The sequence below is a fragment of the Daldinia childiae genome, assembly GCF_008694065.1.
Source record: "Daldinia childiae strain JS-1345 chromosome Unknown Scaffold24, whole genome shotgun sequence".
In the NCBI taxonomy this organism is placed as follows: domain Eukaryota; kingdom Fungi; phylum Ascomycota; class Sordariomycetes; order Xylariales; family Hypoxylaceae; genus Daldinia; species Daldinia childiae.
In genome coordinates, this window is record NW_022984665.1 from 23422 (window position 1) to 50466 (window position 27045).

The 27045-nt window shown below is 44.1% G+C and overlaps 9 protein-coding genes across 9 annotated transcripts; 4 read left to right on the top strand and 5 right to left on the bottom strand.

The window, feature by feature from the left end:
• Positions 1 to 5277: 5277 nt before the first annotated feature.
• GL218_09478 (uncharacterized protein) lies at positions 5278 to 6417 on the top strand (the record flags this gene model as incomplete). The annotated part of the gene is made up of 1 exon (XM_033586314.1): positions 5278 to 6417. The coding sequence occupies one exon, from the start codon at positions 5278 to 5280 to the stop codon at positions 6415 to 6417; it is 1140 nt and encodes a 379-aa protein (XP_033437661.1).
• Positions 6418 to 6938: 521 nt separating this feature from the next.
• Positions 6939 to 7687, top strand: GL218_09479 (putative nuclear transport factor 2 domain-containing protein; the record flags this gene model as incomplete). The annotated part of the gene is made up of 3 exons (XM_033586315.1): positions 6939 to 6984; positions 7086 to 7423; positions 7553 to 7687. The coding sequence occupies 3 exons, from the start codon at positions 6939 to 6941 to the stop codon at positions 7685 to 7687; spliced, it is 519 nt and encodes a 172-aa protein (XP_033437662.1).
• A 714-nt stretch (positions 7688 to 8401) lies between these two features.
• Positions 8402 to 9459, bottom strand: GL218_09480 (Protein farnesyltransferase/geranylgeranyltransferase type-1 subunit alpha; the record flags this gene model as incomplete). Its single annotated transcript, XM_033586316.1, has 2 exons — positions 8402 to 9285; positions 9351 to 9459. 2 exons carry the CDS (start codon positions 9457 to 9459, stop codon positions 8402 to 8404), a joined length of 993 nt encoding a protein of 330 aa, XP_033437660.1.
• Positions 9460 to 9514: 55 nt separating this feature from the next.
• Positions 9515 to 10103, bottom strand: GL218_09481 (putative prenyltransferase alpha subunit protein; the record flags this gene model as incomplete). Its single annotated transcript, XM_033586317.1, has 2 exons — positions 9515 to 9984; positions 10058 to 10103. The coding sequence occupies 2 exons, from the start codon at positions 10101 to 10103 to the stop codon at positions 9515 to 9517; spliced, it is 516 nt and encodes a 171-aa protein (XP_033437673.1).
• Positions 10104 to 10632: 529 nt separating this feature from the next.
• On the bottom strand, positions 10633 to 12213 carry GL218_09482 (Mevalonate kinase; the record flags this gene model as incomplete). Its single annotated transcript, XM_033586318.1, has 2 exons — positions 10633 to 11922; positions 11989 to 12213. 2 exons carry the CDS (start codon positions 12211 to 12213, stop codon positions 10633 to 10635), a joined length of 1515 nt encoding a protein of 504 aa, XP_033437659.1.
• Positions 12214 to 20186: 7973 nt separating this feature from the next.
• GL218_09483 (uncharacterized protein) lies at positions 20187 to 21093 on the top strand (the record flags this gene model as incomplete). Its single annotated transcript, XM_033586319.1, has 2 exons — positions 20187 to 20412; positions 20471 to 21093. 2 exons carry the CDS (start codon positions 20187 to 20189, stop codon positions 21091 to 21093), a joined length of 849 nt encoding a protein of 282 aa, XP_033437672.1.
• Positions 21094 to 23362: 2269 nt separating this feature from the next.
• GL218_09484 (uncharacterized protein) lies at positions 23363 to 23890 on the bottom strand (the record flags this gene model as incomplete). Its single annotated transcript, XM_033586320.1, has 1 exon — positions 23363 to 23890. One exon carries the CDS (start codon positions 23888 to 23890, stop codon positions 23363 to 23365), a length of 528 nt encoding a protein of 175 aa, XP_033437671.1.
• Positions 23891 to 25088: 1198 nt separating this feature from the next.
• On the top strand, positions 25089 to 25754 carry GL218_09485 (uncharacterized protein; the record flags this gene model as incomplete). Its single annotated transcript, XM_033586321.1, has 1 exon — positions 25089 to 25754. One exon carries the CDS (start codon positions 25089 to 25091, stop codon positions 25752 to 25754), a length of 666 nt encoding a protein of 221 aa, XP_033437670.1.
• A 299-nt stretch (positions 25755 to 26053) lies between these two features.
• Positions 26054 to 26497, bottom strand: GL218_09486 (60S ribosomal protein L38; the record flags this gene model as incomplete). The annotated part of the gene is made up of 4 exons (XM_033586322.1): positions 26054 to 26109; positions 26169 to 26297; positions 26373 to 26406; positions 26468 to 26497. The coding sequence occupies 4 exons, from the start codon at positions 26495 to 26497 to the stop codon at positions 26054 to 26056; spliced, it is 249 nt and encodes an 82-aa protein (XP_033437658.1).
• Positions 26498 to 27045: the final 548 nt, after the last annotated feature.

The window sequence follows — 27045 nt, forward strand, 5'->3', positions numbered from 1 at the left end:
GCGTTAAAGTTAAAATAAAATAAGGGAATACCGATTAAATTATTTTTTTACGTAAGTATAATAATAATATTTGTTTAAAATAAAACGTCGTAATAATTATTAATATTTATTATAATAAAAATGTAAGTTATAGTATAATTAATTAATTATGCGATATTATACATATAATACGTAATATGCGTGTGGGAACGTTGGTCATGTAATTTAGGTGGGATAAACCCACTCATTTTATATATATTCCCACGTATTTTAATCCACGATTAAAATACGTATTAAACATCATCAATAACAACTTTTACCTATCATATATATGATACCTTTTTGTGTTACATGCAACATCCTTGTCTATCCAACAATGCGTATAATACGCATTATATAATTAAATAATTATGTAATTATAATATAAAATTTTTAACTTTTATTTATATTAAATATTTATTTTATATAATAAATAATATTTATTTTAATTTATAAAATTAATAATTTAATTTAAAATATAATTAAAATTTAAGTTTTAATAATAAATTAAAATTAAAATAAAAATTAAAATAAAATAAAATTAATTAATTTAATTAAATTTAACGTAAAATAACTTTAAATATAATATTTTATTATTAATATTATTTTAATTTAATATTAATATATCGGATAAAAAAAAACCATTTTTTAATTATACATATAATTGATTAATTATGCGGTATTATATAATATTATACGATATTATACGTTAATAATATTATATTTTTTACATTTTTATTATATAACCGTAATGTTATTAATTACTACCGTTAACTAACACTTTTTTTTTTAACTTTAATTTTGCTTTTATTTAAAAATAAATGTGCCATGTAAGTAATCATATAAAGGAAATAATGCTTATGGATCGATAAAGAAATTCTTAAAAGTTATATGCATTTTCCTATGTGGCATGTTTTAAGGTTGTGACAAAGTTAACCAAACAGGTGGTTTTATATGTACAGTACGTACCTCATCACTTCGGTGCATCTCCATAAATCTAGTTTAAAGTTTGTCTTAATCCTTTCGATTCAACCAATCATATCCATATGCTACCAGATTCGATAGAATGATCCCTGTTCGGACTCTTACCTGCATGTACACAGGTACANATGCGTGTGGGAACGTTGGTCATGTAATTTAGGTGGGATAAACCCACTCATTTTATATATATTCCCACGTATTTTAATCCACGATTAAAATACGTATTAAACATCATCAATAACAACTTTTACCTATCATATATATGATACCTTTTTGTGTTACATGCAAACCTTGTCTATCCAACAATGCGTATAATACGCAGGAGAGAAGAAAGAAGGAGGAAGGAGAAGAGAAAAGGGAAGGGAGGGAGAGGAAAGAGGGATGGAGAAAAAAAGAAGATATGGGAAGTTAGAAAAGGAAGAAGGAAGGGAAAAGAAGAAAAATGGAAGGGTGTAATAAAAATTAAAATTAAAATAAAAATTAAAATAAAATAAAATTAATTAATTAATTAAATTTAACGTAAAATAACTTTAAATAAATATTTTATTATTAATATTATTTTAATTTAATATTAATATATCGGATAAAAAAAAACCATTTTTTAATATACATATAATTGATTAATTATGCGGTATTATATAATATTATACGATATTATACGTTAATAATATTATATTTTTTACATTTTTATTATATAACCGTAATGTTATTAATTACTACCGTTAACTAACACTTTTTTTTTAACTTTAATTTTGCTTTTATTTAAAAATAAATGTGCCATGTAAGTAATCATATAAAGGAAATAATGCTTATGGATCGATAAGAAATTCTTAAAAGTTATATGCATTTTCCTATGTGGCATGTTTTAAGGTTGTGACAAAGTTAACCAAACAGGTGGTTTTATATGTACAGTACGTACCTCATCACTTCGGTGCATCTCATAAATCTAGTTTAAAGTTTGTCTTAATCCTTTCGATTCAACCAATCATATCCATATGCTACCAGATTCGATAGAATGATCCCTGTTCGGACTCTTACCTGCATGTACACAGGTACACAGACCCCTATTAATATCTGAGGGCGATGATGATGAAGCGAGAAACGGGGCTGAGCTGAATTGAAATTAGTAAATCGGATCATGTCCCGCTTCTTTACAGCACAACCTGCACAACGCGACCCTAAACCATCCGTTATGGGAAGGTATCGGACAAAATCTAGACTATCCCTGACGATCTATCCGAAGCGCAACAAAAATTTGAAAAGTGTGTGTCCAATATCGTTCTTCTCAATATGAAGAACGAAGGGACCAATTGGCTTTGAATTCCCCCTTTGAAGCTGTCTACTGTGGCAGTGCCTTAGGGGGATAACACAGATTGAGGCCAGGTGCGAATAACAGCCTGAGATCTGGACACCGAACACCTCTTTACTGGGCCATAATATCTAAGTATTTCAACGATGGATCTGATACGAGATAACACCACGTATGTTAGCGTTCTATCGACTTTTACTCCCCAGTTTCAGGTGGGCCATGGGACCAGACCCTATCCTATAATAAGATTACCCGTAGAAATAAACCCCCTTATGCTGGTCGACATATAGAGATACCCTTCCCCCAGATTCACAGTGGCTACGTTTATTCTTTTTTGCCTTAAAAAAAAGGAAATACACGCTCGCCGAATAGAACGATATTCAAAGTCAATCGTTATCCACGATCTAAATCGACTATGAAGTTCACACTGCCATTCGAGCTTGGCATGCTTGCCTCGAGCATATTCGCCTCGAACACCACCACGTATCTCCATCCGTCTATATCCTAAGCAGTCGCCGCCAGCAACAATCGCTCTCAGTAAAGCCTTAAACACATTAGGATACAGTCTTTAGACCTCGAATCAGACATACTGGACCAGACAGCGCATCAAACACCTACGTCGAAGTATAACGTCGAACATGCAGCTCCGCAGAGATCGCTCGATCCACCCGACGCTAAGTTCATTTACCACGAGGTAGTCAACGTATAGGGGAAGAAGATTACGTGCTTTCGGCTCGGAATTTCTTCGCCAAGGGAAAAGCGCTCTCGCAAAATTCTAGAGCTGGATGTGCTTGCGCTAAAGGCGAGTTCGCAGGGGAGAACTGGGTCCAGCTGTGCGACTTCTTAGGCATGGGATACAGCGTGGTGGAACGACTAGGCCTATGGCACTTCCCGAAATAAACGCCACGATCCGACATGCATAGAAATCATAAGGCTCTAGAAACGATATATTGTAGAGTCGACTATAAACGTCGCTCCAGTATCGGGGCACCCGCATTTAAGATCTAGACGTATTAGCCGTTTAAAAATGGTGAGGGAAATGCGAGGATTATAGGTAGATAAGACGATAGGCGCGAGATCGAGACATCTTGCGACTCTACTACGGGAAGAGGGAAGAGGAAGAAAGAATAGCACTACGCTATCTAGCGTTGATCTAGCAAGTAGCTTATACCGAATGAGCACTCGCCACGGATATTCCAGAACTTTGATCACGGGAAACGCGATTATAGCAGCACATGCTTGCTTAGTAGTATTGGATATACTCACAAGACTAGTTTAGACACTGCGCTATCGAGAGTCGTGGATCTAGCTACGTTTCGATGCTTGGGTGTGATCTTTACGAGCTTATTATTGGTAATGAATAGGTAGTTTAGACGACTATCTAAGCGCCTTCTTATATATGTTTAAATACATCATTAAATATGTTAACTGATATAAATATAACAGTACTGGGTTTACTACGTCATTTGTAGTCGATGTCTTAAAGTTTTCAATGGGGAGTTGGATAGAAGGTACGGACGAGGAAAGTGGGATGGCACTCCTAAATAAAGGTTATTCAGATCCGAGTCTTAGACTTAACCTAGGACTTTACAACTTTACAACTACAACCATAAATTCCAATCGAAATTTTCAAATTACTTTCTCTTCCTACTGGCTATGCATGCTCTACGAATAGAGCTAAATTCAAGGCGTAAGATGGGGCCTGAATTCCACTAACTTTAAATCTGGCGAACTAAGAATGGTTGATACATTTACTTCTGTAGCTTAGTTTAGCTATTTGCCACTTACATACCGTTATGCGAAGAAAACGAATTGTCTCTTAGGAAAACGGCGAGTTAGATTATATTACTGTTGGCAAATTGAGATGAGCACATTTTCAACACTTCAAAGGTGTGTTAAAGGTTTTTTTCCCCTAAATTGGCTATTTTATATTCAGAGAGGACAAACTTAGGTGATTGCTAAATATAAGTTCCGACCATAACCTTTCCCCTGGCCCTAATTCCGAGTAGGGACTTCCAGAATAGCTTCGTGGAACAGGCCTCGGACCTCAGTAAGGCACCATTCACATACCTAGTATGGCTATACAAGGAAGGATATTAAATGTCTAATAATAATATGGCCATATGCGATCTAGGAGACAGCGACGTTCAAGCTTCTAAAGCAGGCATAACTGCTTGTTGTGATCAGTGTATTCTTCATTTGTCGATAGCCATAGTCTCCTTAAGGCAATCATATAGCTCTAGTGACTCACTCTGTATCCTAGATATTGTTCAAACACCCTTGTCTTAAATATGAAGCTTGGGGTGTAGCAGAGGAATAGCTAGAAAGGTTCCGTCCAAATATCGAAATCGCTCTACGTACGTGACGGCCCATATGCGTCTCTAAAACAGTTGGGGATGGATGGATTCTATAGCTACGCGCAGTTGAGAGACCGGTTCGGAGGCGACGGCGGCGAAGGATTACGTAGAATTTGGGATGAGGTACAACGTTGGATAGCAGACCCGAAAAGGTTATTCAGGACATTTTCATTGGCATATTCGCAAGGAGTCGTCATGAAGAGCGATTAGAGATAGTCAGTAATGAGTAGCATTTTAAACGCCTACCTGTATGTATGAATCAATGGTAGTTAATGAGTATATTCTTTCATGTTCAGTCTATAAGTTAACCGCTCTACCATTCTCACTTAGAAACCCTTCTTCACTTTAAGTTTGATGGTTTTCGGGCTGTTATTACTATGACGGCGGGGAAACGGATGTTTTCCGTATAATATCTCTTAGTAAATGCATAAAGAGACCCGATCCAATTAAATGTCAAACATCATACCTCTCTACATGTAAGGATTGTAACCCTTGTACGTATCATTGTATAATGTTCTGATAGACAGTGAGAATATTGATAGAAATCTTTATTTAATAACTTTAATATATGAAAACCTCCCAAGATGCGGCAGAGATGAACTTAACCCAAAAATGTCATCCTCGTCCCGGAGATATCACCACAAGAGCCGGGCCGGATGTACCACATGCAAAATCAAAAAGGTAAAATGCGACGAGAAGCAACCGTGCTCATATTGCGCCAAGAGACAGCTTCCGTGTAGCTTGGTGTCGACGTCGTCACCCGGGAATAATAGACCGGACTCAAATACGCCGGAAGTGATAGTACGATCTTACGAGGAGCCGTCGTTTACCTTTACCGACTTCGGTCTGTATCAACACTTTATCAAGTCCACATCGACCGCGCAGGCCGATGATAGCGCATCGATAGCAGTCTGGCGAGAATTCATCCCCGATCTCGCGACACGGCATCCCTATCTTCTCCATGAGATCCTCGCGGTCGCGGCGCTGCACCTCCGATCTGCCACCCCGGAACACGCGAAATATTTAGAGCGCGTAGCTACCGAGCATCAAGCCAGAGCTATCCCCCTATTTCGCGAAGCCCTGGCTGCTAGTTCGGCGGAGACGGCCCTCCCGCTATTTGCTTGCTCGTGTCTATTTATACCGTATCACTTCGCCGCCGCAAAAGACGCCTTGTCGCTGCTTTTCAACGAGGAGACCGGGTCTCTAGCCGAATGGCTGGTCTTAATCCATGGAACTGCGGCAGTCACCGTGGAGCACGGTCCTACTATTATGAAATCCCCTCTGCGCGTGCTTCTGGGAGATCTATCGACACCTAAACCCGAAGAGCTGAGCGGCGGACCTACAGACGCGAGACTTCTCGGTTTGAGCGAGGAACTCCCCGTCGCGCCCGAGCATAAGGGAGAATACGCGCAGGTCATGTGTAAGCTTCGTCTGAGTTTCTACCTGTCGGACCAGGCGGACACGGCGCTCAATCGGAAGAATGCGGCTCTTAGGTTCCCGCCTTTTATGAACCAGCAGCGGATCGGAGATGATCTCGCCGCAAGACGTCCGGCGGCGCTTCTCATAATGGCTTTTTGGTGTGTTTTACTGCACCGGGTGGAGGATAGGTGGTGGCTTAAGGAAAGGGTCAAGCCGCTGCTGGTAAAGATTGAGGAGTTGGTGCCGCTGGAGTATAGATATCTTATAACTTGGCCTATGGAGGAAGTGGGAATTTACACAAAGTCGAATATAGAGGGTTTGGCTGTAAGGTAAGTGATAAGATAGATGGACAATTTGAATATTAAAAGGTATAGAAAGTTTCGATGCAAACGATGGGCAATTGCTCTTGCTGAGAGATACGTATACAGTGTTTACTTGTGTAACTAAGACTGTACTGCTAGTTAAATTTAGCAGCTATTACAACCAAGAAGGGAATGGATCTCACAGTGTGGCAAAATTGATTGTTTTCATGATATCTCATCCTTTGATTCACTCACTCAAGCGTCGTCCCTGCGATTAAACCTTCAATAACATAATCCTAACAACTCCAACCTGTCTAATTTCCAAAGTTCACACTCATATCTCATTGTATAACATCGAATGACTAAGCCTTAATTACTCTTTATTTTTCACAACCCCAAATCCTAGTAATTTGTGAAATCAAAAACTAGGCTTAGCTCAATAAATACATCCACCACCCAACTCAGCTCATCGCTTATAAGAGCGAAGGGTCGCAAACCACTAACCCAGACCAGAGGCGAAGATCTCATCAAGATCCTCCAGCTCCGTCAAAAATGGCCTTACCAAGCCCAGAGACTCAGGCTAAAGTAGCCAGCGAAGGTAACCTACCTATCTAATCTAATCTATCCAACCCAGCTCTCTCATTTTCACCCATCCCATCTCATCTCATCTCACAACCCCCCTTACTAACACGCCCCCAGCCGCCCAAGCCTTCGTAGACCACTTCTACGAAGCCCTCAGCAAGCGCCGCCCCATCAACAACTTCTACGCCTCTACATCCGCGCGCCTGACCGCCGCCGGCGTCAAGCCCGACATCAGCATAAACGGGCTCTTGGTTCCCGACGCGTCCGCGTACGAGGCGTTGCTAGAAACGCAAGGCGGCCCCGTATCCTACGACATCGCGTCCTTCGACGCGCAGCCCGTGAACCCGTGCTTCCGGATCGGCGAGCCGGAACTCGGCGCTGGAGCTGGAGCTGGCCGCGACGCTACTGCCGCCGCCGCCGTGCGCAACGGCGATAGGCTGAGCTTCGCGGTTCAGGTTAGCGGCGTGGTGAGGTATGGGAGGGGGCATGGGGACGGGAAGGTTGGGGATGCGACGGGGGCGGGGGCGGCTGTAGGGGGAGGGGGAGGTGTTGGAGGTGGAGGGGGGGTAAGTAATACCGGCAAGGACGACAACGAGCCCCTCGAGAAGCCGTTCAACGAGGCGTTTCTACTAGTGCCGCATTGGGAGGCTTGGGGGAGGAATGCGTCCCGCGGGCTGAGGAAGTGGGTTATCGTTAGCCAGAACTTTCGCGCTCTGTAAGGGGGGAACTGGATGAGGGAGGGAGGGACAGAGGGATGAAGCAAACGCCGCAAACGGAGCGAAGCCGTGGGTTTGCGTTATACCTACCAATGCTTTTGTGTGCTACGGTAGATAAGGCAGCCTCTGCAAGGGCCGTGGGTGGTAGACATGCATCCATCTATCCTAGTGAATGGGACATTACAACAGAGGTCTAAACGAGGCTGGTGCACCGCCAACTACATATCGCTTTACCACCTATGGGTTTTAGCTTAGGAATGTGACCAACTTGTGAGACTACAACTTAAGTAACTATCCAAGAATCATAAGGCAGTTGAAGGAAAGAGAGGAAGAAAAAAAGGCAGCATATATCTCCAAGGAAAATCAGAAGGGAAAGAACTATCATAGGTGTTGAGATTATAGAAGGCGAGGATATGTCAAAAAAAGGGGGATAGATAAACCCAACCCTCTCTCAAAACAAGTCTAGTACCAACAACAACTCTTAAATCTCATAAAATCTCATAAAATCAACGTCTTCATTCATAGATTTAAATGCATCGCAACGGCCCTACCTAAGTAGATACCTTAGATAGTAACTTCAGAATAACTCTACCTATTCTAAGGATATTATTCATCACCCTCACCCCTCCCCTCTCCTCTACTCATCGCCCTCTCCCAATCTTCATGAAGCTTCACCACCCGCCCCCATAGCGAAGCTACAGGTTGGCCATGCTCTCTCTAACGCTGGTCCTCCTTTAGTAGCTTCCGCCTGTACTCCCAGTACCCGCGCCGAATGCGATCCCACTTATCGCCTAGCCGTCTAAGTACCAAGTCCGCTTTTTCCAGCTCCCCTGTCTCTTTGTATATATCTGCTAGCAAGTCTAAGGCATGCGAACTCCGAACCTCCTCTGCTTCCGCATCGCTTAGCTTCGTAACAAACTGCTCTGTAAAATCCCCTACGGTCACCAACTTCCGGCCTCCCTTGACTAGCACCCCGCGGAGGTAATTCCAGGGGCTTTGATTCTGCGGCGCGAGCTCGATCTTCTGCTGGGCGTACTTGATTTCGCGGTCGACGACATCATCCGGTATCTTCGGGTCGTGCTCCGTGGCGTGCGAGTTGGGTGTCGCGTACGCCGGGTCTGAGAATACGACGAAGAAGCGGTGCGACCAGGCTGAGTTGTTCCGTACGTCCTCGTGGATCAGGGTCTCTATGCTCTGCCGCTCGGCGTCGCCCCATATCCCCAGCTTGCGCACTATATACTGCCGGTAGCTCCATACGTGGTAATTCTTCGTATCTAGCCGGAGCATCTTCTCTAGGAACTTCCGCTCGCTGTTAGCTAGGTCGGCTACCTCTGAGGGCACCGTCACGATCGTCGGGTAGTAGTGTTCCATCAGCTGTTGCCGGTGGTTCCAAATCTGGTAGTTCTTGATGTGTGCGAGAGAGACTTCGTTGAGCCAGTCGATTTCGTCTAGGATCGATATGTTTAGAGCCTGTACAATAGAGAACCGGTACAGCCAGACGGTATAGTGTGCCGGGTTTAAGGATATGATGCGCTCGGTTAGTCTGAGGCATCGGGGTGAATACTCTTTCGCTGCCATAACGGCACGGAGGTAGGACATAGCTGGGAAACCATTAGTATCTATAATCCAAGCATATCCTAGCAAAGCCGCGTCCATTTACACATACCCTCAGAATATTCATCCGGATACGCAATAGCGGCAAGCGCTCCCTCGGGCTCGATCTGAGGTATCGGTACGACGTCATCCCAGTCTGGATCCAGCTCGTAGGGATCCATCTTGGCGCCGTATAGGTCGTACTGTAATTTTGACATCTCTTTCCGCCTAGCTATTTCAGCATCTACGTCCTTCGGTGCAAGTGCAAGTGTATGTCTTCTCGTTGTCGGGGTTGTTTTCGTCGGCTTTCGCGCGCTTGACCTTAAAAGCTGAGCTTTCGTCTAGAAGCAATAGAAGCTTAACCTTCTTCGCCTCGCGGGCTTCGTACTCCTCAACGGTATAATCGCCGACGTCGCGGCCGTTCTTGTCGCGGCCCCACTGGTGATCGCGCGGCCGGGGTAAGCTGCGTAGAGGAACGTTGGCTTCGTTTAGCTGCTTCCACAGTTCCTTTTGTGCTTTGTTGGAGAGGGTCTTGGCAGCGCCCGGTTTTAGATATTCTTGGTTGAGATAGGCTTGTCGATCAGCTGGGGTCATGCCATGGAGACCAAGCTCTTCGAAGGACTTCTGGTAAGGATTCGTCTCGTAGTACCACTGCCACTCGAGCTCTTTGATGGTCTGGGGTTGTTTCGGAGATTCTTGCTTCGCTGCTAACCGATTTACTTATTAGCAACCATTCTAAAACATACGTATAATAATGATAAATAAATGAGAATAATATACGTTCGGGTGCTTTGGCTTTAGCACCTCCTTTGTTCTTTGGAGGCATGGCTGCGATGTTGTATAAATGGTGGGGTTCAGATAAATCAGATAAATACCTTTAAATTGGAGACTCAGAAATGAAGGCTGATGACAACAAAATTCCACTAGTTATAGACCTGCATATAAAGGGATGGAGGGGCAAGTACAAACCACCTTTAAGAACCTACCTCATATACCCAACTTTTTATTTTTTATAAAAGACAGGCGCGTTTGGCCAATGATTAGTCTTATTAATATTTAAACTTAAAATATTGCTCTAGTAAATCCCCTAAGCCTACCTAGTAGGTACTTATCCCTACAATCCTTAGATACCTACATAGGTCCATTTTCCATGTATAAACCGTGACCGAGCTACTCATTCATTAATGTTCCCTTTTATCGATTTCGTTTTATCGATGCTTCTCTATAATTATTATATCAGATATAACCGGAACGAGAGCCCCGAATACACCGTTAGTATACCCGCAGTCCATACTCCTACGATCCACAGAAGCAACTATTTCCCCGAAGCCGCCTCCCATTATTCCATAATCTCATCATTGGCTCTCGACCCTCCAGAATTTCCAGCCTTCCCTCTCAGCTCCGTCTAAACCCCCAGATACACCAACCATCTTCTCCACACCATCATTACCTGGTGCATTCAGGAAACCTTCAAGATCGATTTCCATGCCGCCTTCCTCATCTTCGTCTAGGCCGTTCTTCAACACTGCCGGCCATAACACGCCGACACCATCTCCACCAAGAGTCGTCCTGAATGTTTGGTATCCCTCCATGTCGAGTTTGTGTTCTAGCTTATCCAGCTCTTCTTGAGGGATATCCGGCTTCATTAACGATATCGAACAACCGCCACCGCCCGCACCAGTAAGCTTCGACCATCCGAACCCTTCGTAGTCGACTAGTTCTCGTATTCGTTCGAGGCGAGGATGCGAAACGCCCAAAGACGCAAGTAAACCATGGTTGATTGTCATCAACTCTCCTACGCGCCGTAGACTCTCCGTTTCCTCGTTGTCAAAATATTCCTCCTCTATTAAACTCTCCGCACTTCTGGTGACCTTGTCTATCGCATCCAAAATCGTTCCCACTAGCTCCTGGTGCGTGCCACTTAACTTCGCGACTTTGGCCACTTCGGCAGCCGTAGACTTTGGTGTTTTAGTATTCACTAGGAGTAATGGCAATTCGGGAAAGTCCCATAGCGGTGTCACCGTTGGCGGTTTCTTATAGTCCGTTCGCTGGTACACCACAGCTTTGCCATGTGTAGAAACTGTATTATCAACGCCAGAAGGATTGCCGTGTATGCACATCTCGGCCACGAAAGCCCACCTATTTATCCTTTCCACTTGTAGACGAGCCTCTTCAGGTGGTTGGTCGGGATGCGGACCAGATAGCGTACGAATTTGTAACAGCATAGCAGCAGCTAGACAGACGCCAATCGACGCGCTGCTCCCAACACCAGCCCCAATCGGTATTGTCGAACGAAGGGTATACCTGCAGCTTGGGGACTTTGGCGATCCTAGTGACAGATACAAGTATAGAAACGAGGCGGCGGAGTTTTGGTGTATTTTTCGCTCGGGTTCTGACTTCCCTGGCGAGATGCCTGCAAGATGAGGTTGAATAGCTTTTACGAGATCGGGGTCGAGAGATGTGACAAGATCGTAGTAATACTTTTTCTTAGAAGGCTGTTGAAATATGTCCCATGGTAATTCGTCAATATTCCACGTATGGATAAGGTCGATGTCGGGAAACTGCATGGTTACTGTACGTTTCGATTTGGAGAGATGCGTCACTAGGAGGTAGGAGCGGAGCGAGACGGAGGCAGCGATAGCGGCCTATATATCTTGTGAACTTGTGCGCAAAGAAGTAACTAGGTACTGAGAAAGCAAGTTGTATCATACCTTGCCATAGACTACTGCATGTTCGCCAAAGACGATGACCTTGCCAGGAGCCGAGACCATAAAGGACGGCATCATAGGACTGGAGAGCTTGCGACTCATTCGCTTTTTCTTCTTGTCATTCTCCTCTGACGCAGATCGCCCATTTGTACCGTTCGTACTATTTCCATTGCCGTTTATATGGAGTGTTTCAATCTCCTTATGAAAACCATTGATACCGTTGGACATTTCCGAGGTTGCGCTGTTAGGGATTGTTGGAGTAAAAGTCGTTGTGAAATCGTTTGATTAATAGAATATCTTCCAAGATGCTCCCCCCTAAGCTCTTACGCTATGCGACTACTTTTGCTGCAGAATTCCTTGTGGGACGATAGATACCTTAGGTAGATTAGCTAGCTCCCAGCAGGAACAGAACCCCACGTAAGTTATCTAATAAATATACGCCAGATACCGATGAGTGGCGTAAAAAGTATGAGCGGCACCGGATTGGGATTGCAAGCGTCTAGAGTCAAACGAGCGGAAAAGGAAAAGAAAGATTTAGGTTCGAGTCGTGCGATGTAGGAATGAGATGATACCGGTATCGATAATTAAATAAAAGGAATAGAGGTGTAGGTAGTATTAGTCGTAATCTCGGTAAGGCTCTTCCTAATTATGTTTGGTTATGTCGCATTTTGGTGCTTATTATGCTCCTTATGCTATGTATGTAGGTACCGCAAGGACACAAGGACGCAAGGAAATGCGATCACACTTCTTTCTTTTCAGTAAGCTACATTCACTGCAAGTTGATATAACTGATTTATAGAATTGAAGGAGCTGCAGAGTTGATAAGTAGAGTTGATAAGAATCGGTGTAGGAATCGGAGACGAGATATACTGCGATGTTGGACATCAATGTAAGGTAATCAAAGTGGGCGCAAAGCTGCAGAGCTGGCAAGCAAGGGGGGGAAATTTTCCCACCCCTTTTTATTGCTTAGAGGGCAGAAGGGACGAGCAAAGACAAGCAAGGACGAGTCAAAGTACCTAGTCAAAGCTCCACTATCCCAATTTGATATAGATGTATCCGTGTACCTGACCAGGGTACCGATAGCAACCCAGACGCCGCTGCAATGGGAATCAGTGGGAACCTAGACGTAGCCTTTTTAAGCAGAACCAGTCATAATGAACCAATTAGAACACAACAGGAAGAATTGGCTGCCGGTCTCACTCTTGGCAGAAGGTCCCCAGAAGAAAATATCCCTGTTCGGCCACGCCTTCCGACTCGGACCTTGCCCAACAGGGTATATTACCGACTGATGTACCTATGTATAACTGACAGCATATTGACTTATTGATGATTCTAATCTAAGACAATGACAAGATCTTTTAATAAACTTAAAGTTTGCAACACCAACATTAACCTCGAATTATCTCATCTTCAATCTTCAATCGGATGATATGAGATAACTAACTAACATTTATATTATACTTAGGACCGTTTCCGATAAATCAGTTGCAGGCCTAACGTGACATTCCCTACGAGATTAAGATAATATATTTCAATGGCATGAAGCTGCAAGCCAACCAAGCCTATCCTCACATGGCGTCCTATAAAAGGTAATTTATGCCATAAAGTCACAACATTACAAAGATACCCCGCCATCAGAGTCGGAATCGGAGTCAAATTCACTTATAGCCTCCCCTTGATGCTCACAGGTCGACGAATCATCGTTGTCGAGGGATGAGCTACTCCATTCTTCAGCGATCCGTGACTGTGCGTCCATGACGGGAATGATTTCCGGCATAATAGAGTCTGCGTATATTAGTTTCTTGCAGTAGTCTCAAGGGTGAATAAATAGTGAAACACACCATAACTCGAACTTGTTAACTGTCTTTCAAGAACACTCTCTTCAAGGTGGACTTTCTCCGCAGGAAGTGCCATGGTTGAAATAGTAATCCCCGTCAGCGAATCGGGGTGCCATGTGAGCGGTCCTGCTTTCTGTATGATCTGTGCCAGGGCATCTTTCCTAATCGTTTCCAACATTTTATTCATCAGATCTCGCTGCATATTGTAGCCCGGACTTCTAGATCCCTCGGGCAGCGCCGGTACTCCCCAATTCAGATATATCTTCTGATGTGATACCGGTTCCACGGGACTAGACTTGTGATGCCGGAAGTAGAGGTGGCAGCAATAACATGCTGGCTTGCTGCATCCAATGTAGTGATCATTATCAACGTAGCGGAGTTGGTTCGTATAGAAATGTTCTAGAATCTGAACCTCCGCGTGGACGCGCAGTTGTAAGTTTTTATTGTCATATTCTCCGCGGATTCGTCTTGTGATTTGGAACTTATGATCTAGAGATACTAGAGCCTCTGTATATTCCTCCAATTTGGGTCATTGGCCGGCAACATCCGCTTGAGGATACTGTGAAGCTCGGTAAGAGAGTCCGCCTTGGGTGGTTCGTTAATCGGTGGTGGGTTAACCAAGCAAATCTTGTACACATCGAATAGGTGGCCCAATTCCAGTGAATCTTCGATAACTTTCTTTGGTGCTCGGACATGATTAGCCAATCGCCCTAGACGATGACGTACTGTTGCGAAAAGGGACTCATATTTTCTAGGATCGATGTTTCCATTACCGGAGTAAGTTTTACCCTCCAGTGAACGAAACTCTGGTGTCTTTCGTTGATCATAAACTTGGAAGCAAACGTCAGCTACAGACCTCCCTTTGGCAGGAATGAATTGCTGTAGCCATTTGACTAATTGGGAATCTGCAAGATTTAGTGTAAGTACCCATATAGCTTGATTTAAGCAACTGGGTAAGCAGTTAGAACCAACCTGGTACGGAATTTTCCTTGCTGATATATCCTTCGCACTCATTTATCGCCCTTGATAGCAACTTGACCTCCTTCTTCACCCTCTTCTCAGCAAAATCTACCCATGCGCGGGTGAATTTAACCTCAAAGGGACTCCTTTGCTCTTCTTTAAGCTTAATGATGTGATGTATTTGTTTCAGCAATTCTTTTAACCCACCTAAGTTCCTGATGCCCGCCCGAGCTGTATTTGACGCGATCCAGAATATGTAGCATTCGTCTGTGTCCTCAAGAGCAATGGAAGAAGTCGTATCGCCTCCCTTATCATAGTCGCAAAGGTAAGAAAGGTTACTGAGCAGCCTTCTACGTCCAGATTGACTCTCGTCATGTTGAGGGGCTGAGGTATGTGTTCCTCGTGTCTGTCCGAGGACTCTAGCCAGAATAAGGGGTTCATAGAATCGATGGAGTAATTTCGAGTACGGGTCCATCCCCAGCCTTCCAGGTGCTTTCTTACGCCCCATTCTCACTGGTTTACCAAGAAACCATCATGTTGCCTAAAGATTGGGAGTCGGTATTAAATTATATGAATCGAGGTCTTCTGGTGGCCTCAACTCGAGGCCTCAACTCGAAATCATTGTCCCGCCTATAACTATGTTGTGCGACCATACCTGGATTTCGATTCATCTGGTTGGAGGTCGTGGCACCAACCGGCTACTCAAACGCGTATCCAACGCGGGTTCAATTAGGTCAATATTATGCATGTTCCCTTCCAATCAGTCACTTAAACCCAATCACTTGAAGCGACTCACTTCTTGACCGGGGAAAGCTACATAGTACAATCTTGGAATTGAGGGGAAGTTGCGCGGGCGGAAGGCTGCGGTTGGAGTTATCATATCTAACAGGTCATTATTACACGACGTTCACTTTTCTAAGATCGGGAGATTTGGCAAGGCTGTATACGTCACTGGCATCAGGACCACGCAGTGTTCCTTATTTTTGTAAATTCTCGGGGGCGTATATATAGCATTTGCTAGCATTTCATAACATCCCAGTAGCTATAAAGATTTCGTGTCAGGGGGAAGAACATTACCAGCTGAAGTTTATCGTTTGTTCGCCATCAACAGATCGCATGCCAATTTTGGGAAGGATACCGAATAACAGGAATTATATATTTTTTCCTATATCAGGCGATCCTCTGGCTCTGTTCCCCCCAAGGAGTACTCTAGACGTCTAAGAGCGCCATAGATGCGCGTTGTATCCACCTAGGTAGGTAGCATATAGCAGATAATAGACGTAGACGTTATCATCATCAACTAGAATTATATATTTCCAAGGTTGAAAAAATGATTTTTAAACCAAAATATATGTGAATAGGGAAATATCATTAGCGAACACATCTTATATCCACCTATATATCAAGCAAATAACGAACGGCCAAGGTCCTATCCGTATCTATCACAAGACGGCCCTGATGCTATGATTCTAAATGAGCTACCTAAAATTCCAGAAATACTACAGAGATATTAACTAACTAGATTATGTATCATACGATTCATAATTGCTAATAAGCAATGGCGATAAATCTACTATAAGTATAATTAAATAGGTACATATGAAAAAAAGAATATGAAAAAAAGAAAAAACCCAATTAAAAAAAATAGGGAGTAGCCATCTAGGGAATCGAACCCCAGGACCTAGCGATCATTCGTAACAATACTGCATAAGTATGCGGTAAGTATATGGTAGTGGTAGTTCTTAGGTAGGGCGGAGAGTTTGAATGATTCGCTAGGCCGTACCAACCTGGCCATTGATCGTTTGTTACAATACTATACTGTTCTTTAGACTTATAAATCTACTTTGGGTCGGCTAAATGTATATATGTTGCCAGGTGTCCTCATGGAAAGTTGACGCAAGCTTCGAGTAAGTTCCGCGCTGTCGTGGCTCTATAACGTATATTGGGCACGGACGATTGTGGTAGTCGGTTCATATAAGTCAACTTAATGGCTTAAGGGGTGTAATTCTTATTAGAGGAACAACACGCTTGCACATAAACTTGAAAATTATACACGTATCTTACATCTCGGAGGCTTTTATGCGTATCTTCACCCAATCTCTAATAGGGGGGAAGGGGGGGTAATCAAAAAGGTGTATGGGTAATTACAACCTACCAAGAAGCTGTCTCGCCCTAAGCTACCCAGTTACTTAGAGAATACATTAAATAAACCTGTATAATGGTGTTGACCGCTATATATGCTCTGTATAACAGGTGTATTATCTGTGACTACTTGATAATAAGTAGGCGCTATAATTTTTTTTTTAATAATTCTTCTATCAAGACATAAAATATAGCAAAGTCTGGCTACCTCTCTATGAGCTACTTTATAATATCATCCATCTATAATATTGAGTCTTTACGCTATAATCGCATTGTTTCCCTTTTTCTTTTTGCCCCCTCCTCACTCATGCCTATTATCCTAAGAGGTACATACTACCTATAGATTTTTCTTTCCGTTTTATGAGAATCTCGTAGAGAATTCAGATTAGTTAAGGTGCCATGTTTTTATGGTATTTCTTATGCTATTGCCGAGGCCCGTATTATGTTGTGTCGTATCATTTAATTCGTGTTTTGGAACTGAGGAACCCCTTTATTTCATGCGGCTCTTCATCCTATCTCGAAAAGTGGTATATTTAGACTCCCTCGACCATTGGAGTGCCTAAAGTGAAATACTCTCCACTATTAGTAGTCTAGTCTTAGATAGGTTGATAGCCACTCATACAAAGACTACGTTATATTTTAACCCCCTACTCGTATCCTTACAAGCATTCCTAATGATGATACTGCTAACCCCATCATCCCTTAGAAGACACCACGGGTTAAAACTTTTCAGGCCATTTCGATTATGATCGTTATGTTAATCTCACCATTGTGAAATTAAGTAGTTTATCGTCGAGTGTACCTAATTCTATCTAAAAAACTACATAATATCCACTAATGGTAAGTGAGCTTTCATACATGTACCTGGATAGACAAGTTTGTCTTGTAGCTCATTGGTTTTATTCAAAGATATAACAAAACGTTTACGGACTGCGGGAAGACGGATTATAGTACGGAAGAAATGAACTTTTGCCATAGGGTTGGAAGAAGACGGGGCTACCTCGCAAGATATATATCTTATTTGACGGATGAGTACATAGAATACGAACTAGCCCTAAATATGCCTGAGACCTCGCATGGCTCTTAGAATATTCACCGACTTATGTGGCGACACGTCCATAGTTAGGTAGGCAGTTCACTTGAGAGTTGTCAGAGTGATGATCGACGATATGACTTTTTAATTTCCTATATTCTATCTGGTCCTCTGGAAGTTATTTTGTAGATCACCTTACTACTTGTGGCCGAAATAGTACATCGCTGCGTCACTGGCCACTTCACATGACCCGAGGGTGAGACCACCCAGGCGATGGCATGGGTTCATTGCCGTTTCTGTCGTCTTCTCAGTAAATCTCACCAACAGATCACCATCACGACCTTTCCCCCGCTTTTGAAAGGCGAATTGTTCCCGCCAAGACAATATTCGGTATGTGGTCGTACATACAGGTCGTTGGGAACGATCCATGGTAGAACTAGACCTATGGCAAAGTTGATTTTCTTTATGGAGCGGATAATTACCTAACGTTATTGCTGCTTTGGTGCCCGATTTGGCCTCACGCCCATTGCTAGGTAGCCATGTAACGTTTGTACCTCCAAGTCCTTGCTCGTAATTTTTCTAGAAGGATAGCATTTCTCGTCGTTAGCAACATATTTTTTTACGACGGCTTCTATTTATGATTATGCTAGTCAAATGACGTCGTATACGAGGTATAGACTATAACATTATTATACTCTTGGCCAGCCGCTTAGGAATTGTTAAAAAGATCAGTTGGTCTATTTTACGAGGCATGAAGGCGCACGGATGTAACCTCCACCAAGACCTGACCATTATAACAACAATATAAATATGTTAGTATACGAGTGGATATATATATGTGGCTGCGGCGCAATGCGTTACTTTTTACCACTCCAACAGGCTGTCACAATGCGAGCCAAGCCTAAACAGCCACGATTTGATTCAGAGCTAAGCTAGGAATACGATACTTTCACATGGCTGAATTTGTTGGCTTTCTGGTTAATAACTAGCAACACAGATAAATGCAAAAAAAGTTGAGGGATGAAAGAAGTTATAATCCTACATGGGAACCAAATCCAACAGACGTGAAGGAGACAAGCTGACAATAGAAAAGATCGTCACTTTCTTCCGTTGTGTATTTGAAGTGGACTATGTAGAGAATTTATTCTGTTAGTCTGCGGCGCGCAAATTGCTATTCTGGGACCAATAAGGAGGCGTTGACTCCTCCCGCTTCCTCCCTGTGTAGATGGAGCAGGCGAAGGAGGTTAGGAGGGTTCAGGAGGGTACCGTATTGATGAAGCGGTAGTACAAATTCAGATAAAATAGTGAAAAGAAGTAAAAAATAGTGAGTCCGGGGTAAACGATGGCACGTTACACTAGGCCAATAGAGTAAGGTATGGGCTGTTCCTTCGGTGCGTTTCAAGCACTCCACCTGCCAGATCGGGATGTTGAAACAAGGTATTTTGGCTCACGTCGGGTCATATACGGGCTGTGGTTGGCTCTATCGTCTAAATGCAGGGACGGCAGGGGCGAAAAAAACTTTAATGTGAACAACGCAACCGCGCATTAAGTGGTCATTAATTCTAGTTGGTGTGACTTGCTAAGTTGCCTGGTTGCTAAAAGCCCTGTAACTTCGACCACTCATAGTTGAAGCTGCACCTACCTTCCTGGATTATACCTGGTGTATACTTGGGTACGTAACTCTATCTTGTCCAATCTAACCAATTTAAGGGGGAAGAAGGGAAGAAGGGAAGAATGTGGCTTTCTCCAAATTCCATGATCTCCCCATTACAACATTAAACCTATTACAATAGTACAAGCTTTACTTCCCATGTGCCTCTTCGTACCGCACCGGCAGGCGAAAAGGAACATGGGTTAGTTTGAAGTTTCGGGCAATTAGGCCTGTCATGAGCAATCTCTATTTACGTCCCGTTGTCGATCATCTATACTTATACCTTATACCGTAAGGTACATTATCGCCGAACGTAGATCAGCCCCATCTTCTACCGACCTTCTAAGAAAGTGCACATATCCCGATTCCCATCTATAAAACAACCCTCCTCCCATCCACCTAGTTTCTCAACTGTAATTTAACATATTCAACTGTATACTGAGGTAGCAAAGGTGATTCACCTGTAAATATCAGGAAAAGGGTTTTTCGAATTATAAACACGCTCGCTTCGACAACTTTCGCTCGCTACTTATCCTAAGGAATAATATACCCAACAAAACCTACCAGTTACTTAATAATGGCACCTCTTCGCGTGCTCGTTCTTCCGGCTCTTGCGGCCGTCGCCGCTGCCATCAACGTAGCTGACTACGTCCCAGCCTGCGGACCCCCGTGTATCACTGAGACCGTCGACAAGCACACCACTTGCGATGAGGGTGACAACACTTGCATCTGCGCCTCCGTCTACACCGTCAAGCGTGACGGTGAGATCTGCCTGCGAAGGGATTGCTCCGCAACCGACTATGGTATGTCTACTTATATATAATATGAAAGAGAATAATGGAAAATTAATACCGAATACAGGCAGTGTCATGAAGGGCATCGACACCTTCTGCGCCGACGTCGCCTCTGGCCCAACTGAGCCCACTACTAGCTCCTCCACCCCTGAGCCTACCCCTGAACCCACCAGCAGCTCTTCTTCCGGCTACCCAACGGCGCCGTCGCCGTCTTCTTCTTCTGAGGAGACTAGCTCCACCGAAGCCCCGAGCTCCAGCTCCAGCTCTAGCGGTGGTTACCCCACAGAGTCTCCTTCTAGCTCCACTGAGGCCCCGAGCTCTAGCTCTAGCGGCGGTTACCCTACCGAGTCTCCCTCCAGCTCGGAGACCGCCGCCCCGCCTTCTTCCTCTTCCCCGGCCCCCCCGGTGTCTTCGGGAACTGGCTACCCTACCGTTCCCACCGGCACTGGTGGCCCTACTACCCCCGTTCCTCCCGGATCCAGCACCCCTGCTCCCACTGGCCCGTCTTCCGGTGGTCAGGTCCCTACTGGACCTTCTTCCGTCCCCGAGGGCTACCCCTCTAGCGCCCCCTCCGGCAGCGCGACCGCTACTCCCGTTGCCCCTGGCGCCGGTGCCCGCGCCGAGGCTCGTCTCGGTGCCAGCGTGGCGGCTCTCGTTATCGCCAGCGGAATCATGTACTTCGCCTTCTAAGCTCCATTTCCTTTATGACCTAGGTCGTGCGAGCTTGTGGTTTCTCGGGAAGAATCATGTGATAGCTTATTAATGCCGTGGCTAGAAAATGGGAATGGGTTTTTATACATACTGTCGGCCGCACCTCCTAGTTGAGGGATGGATCTCTTCGCTTCTGAAAAATTGTAGATAGCCCTTGTGCACATGCGTTTGCGTTAGGCATGTGAGTATATATATTGAATACATATGCATTGTTACAGATTTATTCTACGGACTCGAGTTCTAATAGTAAGATTGTATGACAATGGCCGTAGTACCTGTTACGCTGCCCCGGAAAGCAAAACTCAAGTTCTTAAGTTAGGATCCGTCCTGGCCATCTTTGTTATTCTCCGCGGTGTCAAACACGGTGGTCCACATGCCCAACTGGACGCCTAATCCAAGTCTTGCATTCATTTCTTCTTCCTCGAAGTTAATGATGTCGACGTCTTCTTCGTCGTCTTCCTCTTCTCTCTCGATCTCTCCCCTCTCATTTTTATTTTCTTCCGTCTCTTCAGTCCCTACATCACCTGGCTGGGAGTGCTCAATGCTCCCGATGCTGTCGGCCTGCGACGACTCTGACAGCGTATGAATTTCAGACGCTCCTTCAAGTGGCTCTTGGTCGTGCTTAGAGCGACGGGAAAACATATGCTTAATCCATCTCAGTATTCTGTGATCAACCCCCGGACGCGAACTTAGCATTATGTGATCAACCGCCAAACAACAATTTTGTACTATGTGTTGAAGCCTCATATCCTGATCGGACTGAGTCGCGCCATGGGATGCCTTATTATGCGACACTTGAGGCTCGAAGATGGCTATAAACACAACGAGGCCAGGATGGACAGTGGTACACCACATCTCACGTGAGATAACTTTGTCGTCAAGGCCCCTAAGCTCGTACATGCCTTGTATCAAGGGAGAATTAATAGTATTTATATTGCATACGACCTGTCTAATGAGTCCGTTGATGCCCTAATATAAATAAATAAGTGAGCACTTCTCAACTTGTCTATGGTAGTAATAAGTAGATGACTGGGAGAACATCTTACCTCCCATGTACGACATAGTTCAAACGCAAACTGAAAATAGTTTGCGCCGAACTTGACATGGACTAGCTGGGCGGCAGACAGCGAGAAAAATGCGGTAATATGAGATTGCCTCTGGCCCCGCCCGAGCTGCTGGTCTATTGCCACGCAGGACCTCATGCGATGACTTGAACGGCTCGCTTCTGCTATCACCCGATCTACGCTCTCTCGCTGGGCAGAAGTGAGTGATGCATACTGTTTCAACACGCTACCCTGTTTTGACTTGGTGATGCGTGTTATTTGGTTTATCAGCTCCTGGCGGTTGAAGGGAAGCTTGCGGATGGTACCGGTGTCACTTTCGACAAGGTAGCCCTCGATCTCCTGGCTCTTCCAGTCGTGGACGAGCTTATATCGTTTCCTGAATAAGTTCGATGTCCACAGAAGAGCGCCAAAGATTCCTCGGGATGGTTCGGGCGTATATCTTTCCGTGCCCCCGGGGTATTCTATTGTGTGATCGTGCGGAGTTTCCCTCTCATCATTACTGGCATTTGTTGACCTTGGGCAATCCACTGGCTGACTGGTGTCTGCGTTGGCCGGAGAATCTTGGGCGTCTATTTGGGGATGTGTTTGAGTTTGAGAAGCTGTAGAGTTCGCACCGGGCATTTCCTGGGCTGTAATTCGTGGAAAGGGTTCGGTTTGCTTGGGATAGTCGGTATGATTTTCTGGATCCTTATTGTTTTCAACTACTGAATTACCAGGAAGCCCGACTGGTGCTTTCGGAGTACCGTCGCTATATATATTAGTCTACACGGCAACATGACGTTGGTGGGCTATTTTACATTACATCTGGAGCATGTGTTGGAGGCGTAATCTTTGAATCATTATCGATAATTCCACCAAATGAAGAAGGTTTCTTCCCCTTTCTATCAGCGTCCTCTACGCTAGATAGGGATCTCGTATAGCTATGATCGCTGGTTTTGGCAATGGATTGTCCTCGCCTAGAGCTCGATCTTCGATATGTGACTTTACCTATACTACTCGAGGAAGAAGACTCAGCCGAGGATTTTCTTCTAGTCTTATTCTTTTCACTTCTTCGGGAGATTATCTTGTTGATATATGCTTCCATTTGAGCATGGAGTTTTTCCACCTTGGCATGCAAGGCTAACTCCCTCTCATATGCATCGGGGGATCTGGCTGGGCCCCTGTGTACAGAAAATCAGCAATAGTCAAGACAAGGTTATATGCAATACGAACATCTTTTTGTTCTTTGCAAGCTCCATGAGTCCCAGTCGAAAAAGTAGGCTAAATTTTAACCATCTTAGCTCTTCACGATGCTTTCTAATACGATATTCTCGTAAGGGCCATATGAGCTTCCGCATTCGACTTGGGGCATCTAAGCTGTGTAAATCTAATGCATCAAGGGTTACTTTGCCATTGTCGTCCTTTGGCACGCCGACAGCCTTAGCGATAATATAGATGATGACAGTATAAACTTTCTCGCACTGCGATGCGAGTCGTGCAACGTCTTCCACTCCCGAATCATTCGCAATTGTTTGACCACTCTGATCGGGTTTCATGTAGTCTTCGAGTTGTTTTAGAGCGGACGCTGTTTCACTGACATCTAGAGCAATCTCCCGTAAGCTTTCTTCCGCATCAGCTACAGCCTCGATGTATGTTTGTAGCGTCGTTGCGAACTTAAGGCCAAAAGCGGCAATGCCCACAATAGAGCCGACTGCTCCTAAGGGGTCTCCCATCACTCCGTAGCACTTTATAGACTCAATTTCTCATTGCTGGACTTTAAAGCTAGGTAGATGAGTGAACATAAAGTATGGACCGGAGCATAGTCAGATGGCCAGAGTTTTAAAGGGGGGGGTGGCTGAGATAAATACCACCAAATATCATTAATATGCAGAATCAGCCTACATATCTGCCATTCCAAGTGGCAGTGCAACTCTGCATAGTATGATACGCGAGCACACACGGTACTTGGATATAATTAAATAGAAGAAATATTTCCGTCGGTATCTCATTCCGGACACGTAGTAATGATAGGCGAAAGGCTGTCTGAATTATAAAATCCGAGGATGATATCATGAGTTGCTATCCGGAGAATAGGGGTCCTAGAATGTCAAGATTCCTAATTTTATATAGGAAGCTTCCTATATTAACATCGTTCTTCTCAATAATTAAGGCTTAAGCATGCTTTCTTTAGAAAGTAACGGCCTAACAACGCTATTAAAGATAAAATAATGTTTAAAAACCACTAACCTAGAAGACTGTTGTAGCACTTGCAACCCTTTGAAATTATTACCCATTATTTTTCATAATTTTTAAAAAACGAGAGATGAACAGGTTGGTTTCTATTTAGATTTAGGTTGATAAAGATTTATTGGTTGTTAGAATGGTGCGTTGTCCCCTGTTGTGTTATATGACCATTTTCGTATAGACTGAAGTTGTTTAGACTTGGCAACACGATGGGGAAATAGCTACTTGATAGGCAACTAATAAGAATCGCGATCCATAAAAACATAAAATAACGGTCCACGATGCATTGATTTCTAACTTGAACTTCATATGAAATGAACGTCAACTGACATAATTGCCACTGCGGCATACGAGTTTATTCGTGACAGGAAGTTTTGCACGTATAAACCTGATATATGAAAACCATTGCGACAATGATCACTATAATTGGACTTAACCTAAGGCTTCTTCTAGGTTGATTAAAATCCGGCCTGGAATTACCCACACATAACGGACCCGACTAGGTTAGGTCCTTGATTTGGTAAATGCGGTGTAGGGTAGGTAAGGTAACTCTCTGCAACGCGGCCTAACACTAAGAATACTATATAACCTCGTTTGTCATCAACTTACCTCTTCATCCTTTTACGAGGTAAAAGTCATTTATCAGTTCAATTTTATATCTCATTACCATATCATCAATAAGTCATCATGACGGTCACAGAGTTAGCATGGTTTACAGCTGCCCACGGGCCCGCCGGAGACGACGCCAAGAAGGCCATGAACCAAGCCCTAGTCGTCCTGGATGACTGGTGCGCCCGCAACACCTCGACCTTACCTAAGGACAGAGAAGCCCGTGGTGTAGGTCTCTTCCGGCAAATCGAAGATCCATCTGTCACCCTCCTCACGGCGCACTGGGAATCCGTCTCTCAGCATGGGCTTTGGCTAGCTTCCACCGAGAACAAGACCGTCTATCCTGCTCTCAAGGAGCACTTCACGCTAGAGAAGACGGTTGTTTCTCATCTCGAAAACGCCGAGTTCTTCGACGCATCGGGACCGAACGGCGATATCTCCTTGTTGAAGAGTCCTATCGTTAGCTTAAGTGCTGTGACCGTCCCGGCTGAGAAACGTAAGGCGTTTGAGCAGGCTTGGACTGAGAATAAGCACCTATTGGAGGGATATACACCACTAATTAAGTCCGGGTGGCGCATCGAAAAGGAAGACGAGAACTTAGAGCAGTTTATCCTGTCATGTTCGTGGCCAAGTGTCGAGAAGCATATTGAATTCGCAGGAGGAAAAGACTTCCCTCAGTTCTCAGCAGCACTCTTGTCCCTTGCGCAGGGTACTGACTTGAAGCATTACGAAAGAATCCTGTAGACATGATTAAGCACACAATAAGAAGTTCTCTTTTGCTGTTTGAAAATAATGGCCCTGATCGCGGGATTTTGTGCAATTGTTGTGAATTGTCTACAAGCGTTATCGTGCTCGAGAAACATCAATTCGGAAGGTATCCTTAGACGCCGCCTCATGAAAATACCAGCCCAGCTACAAGAGCATATGCATCACTCCCCATTGGTCCTCGATGACCGCGTTCGTAGACGCCTATCCGTCCATCACCCTGAGACTTCCCCAGTTGCGATTGGTAGTTTTCCTTTCCCCGGACGCGTGGTCAGAACTTATGCTGTGTGCTTGCCCTTCCTGTTCTTCTTAGGAACCTCCTTGATTTGTAGGTCTATGGTTATAATGTTAGTGATTATTCGAAGCTTTAGTTTGCGAGGAGTCAATGCGTACTCGGGGGTAAGCTCTGCTTTAGCTTCTCGGCCTTGTCGGAATCCTTAAGGATTAGGGTGTAAAGGTGCTTGGAGCATCGGACCTTGAACTTGGTCTGCGACGACTTCTTGCTCTTCTTGATCCGGGCGGCTATAAAAAGGGAACTTGTTAGAACTAGCACTAAAACTAAAACAACCATCTTCTATTCATTATCTCGTCACGTACACTTGGCGTCTTCCCGCCGGCAGATCTCGATGAACTAAATAACTCAATTGTTAGCTAAAATTCAATTAAACAGAGTCTTATATTCGTAAATATACCTTCTTGATATCGGCGATTTCCTGAGGCATTTTGACGGTGTGATGGCGGAATCGATGTTGATAGAGGTAGGAATCGAGAAGTTGACTTTTCTGCCGGTGTTGCGAAATTGTGTGGGCGAAATTCCGTGACAGGGTTCTAAGCGATTTCCCAATATTGATAATTGATAATTGATAGTGGGGAGGGTTCTTGTATTAATTGATAAGAGATAAGGTTAGCAGCTATGCGCACGGTCCATATGTACCTAATGAAGGATGAGGCTTTCCACTAATACCGTACGTGGCTGATGACGTGGCGTTAGCTTCCACTATCACAAGCTGAAGACTCATAGATACAGCTATTGGTCCTTCAACGAAAAGAACCATGATCTGAACAGGACAGAGTTGCCTGATTACTGAATTTAGATATTGGTGATTCGGAATACGACCTCCTACTTATTCATTTTATGTATATAAGTTCCATCTGAATTGCCAATCATGCCTACTCTTCTTGATAATGCCATGAAATCCAAGGTATAACCCCAACATCATCTATCAGTCTAGTATTGGTAACTAAGGGTATTAATTCTAACTAACTCGAT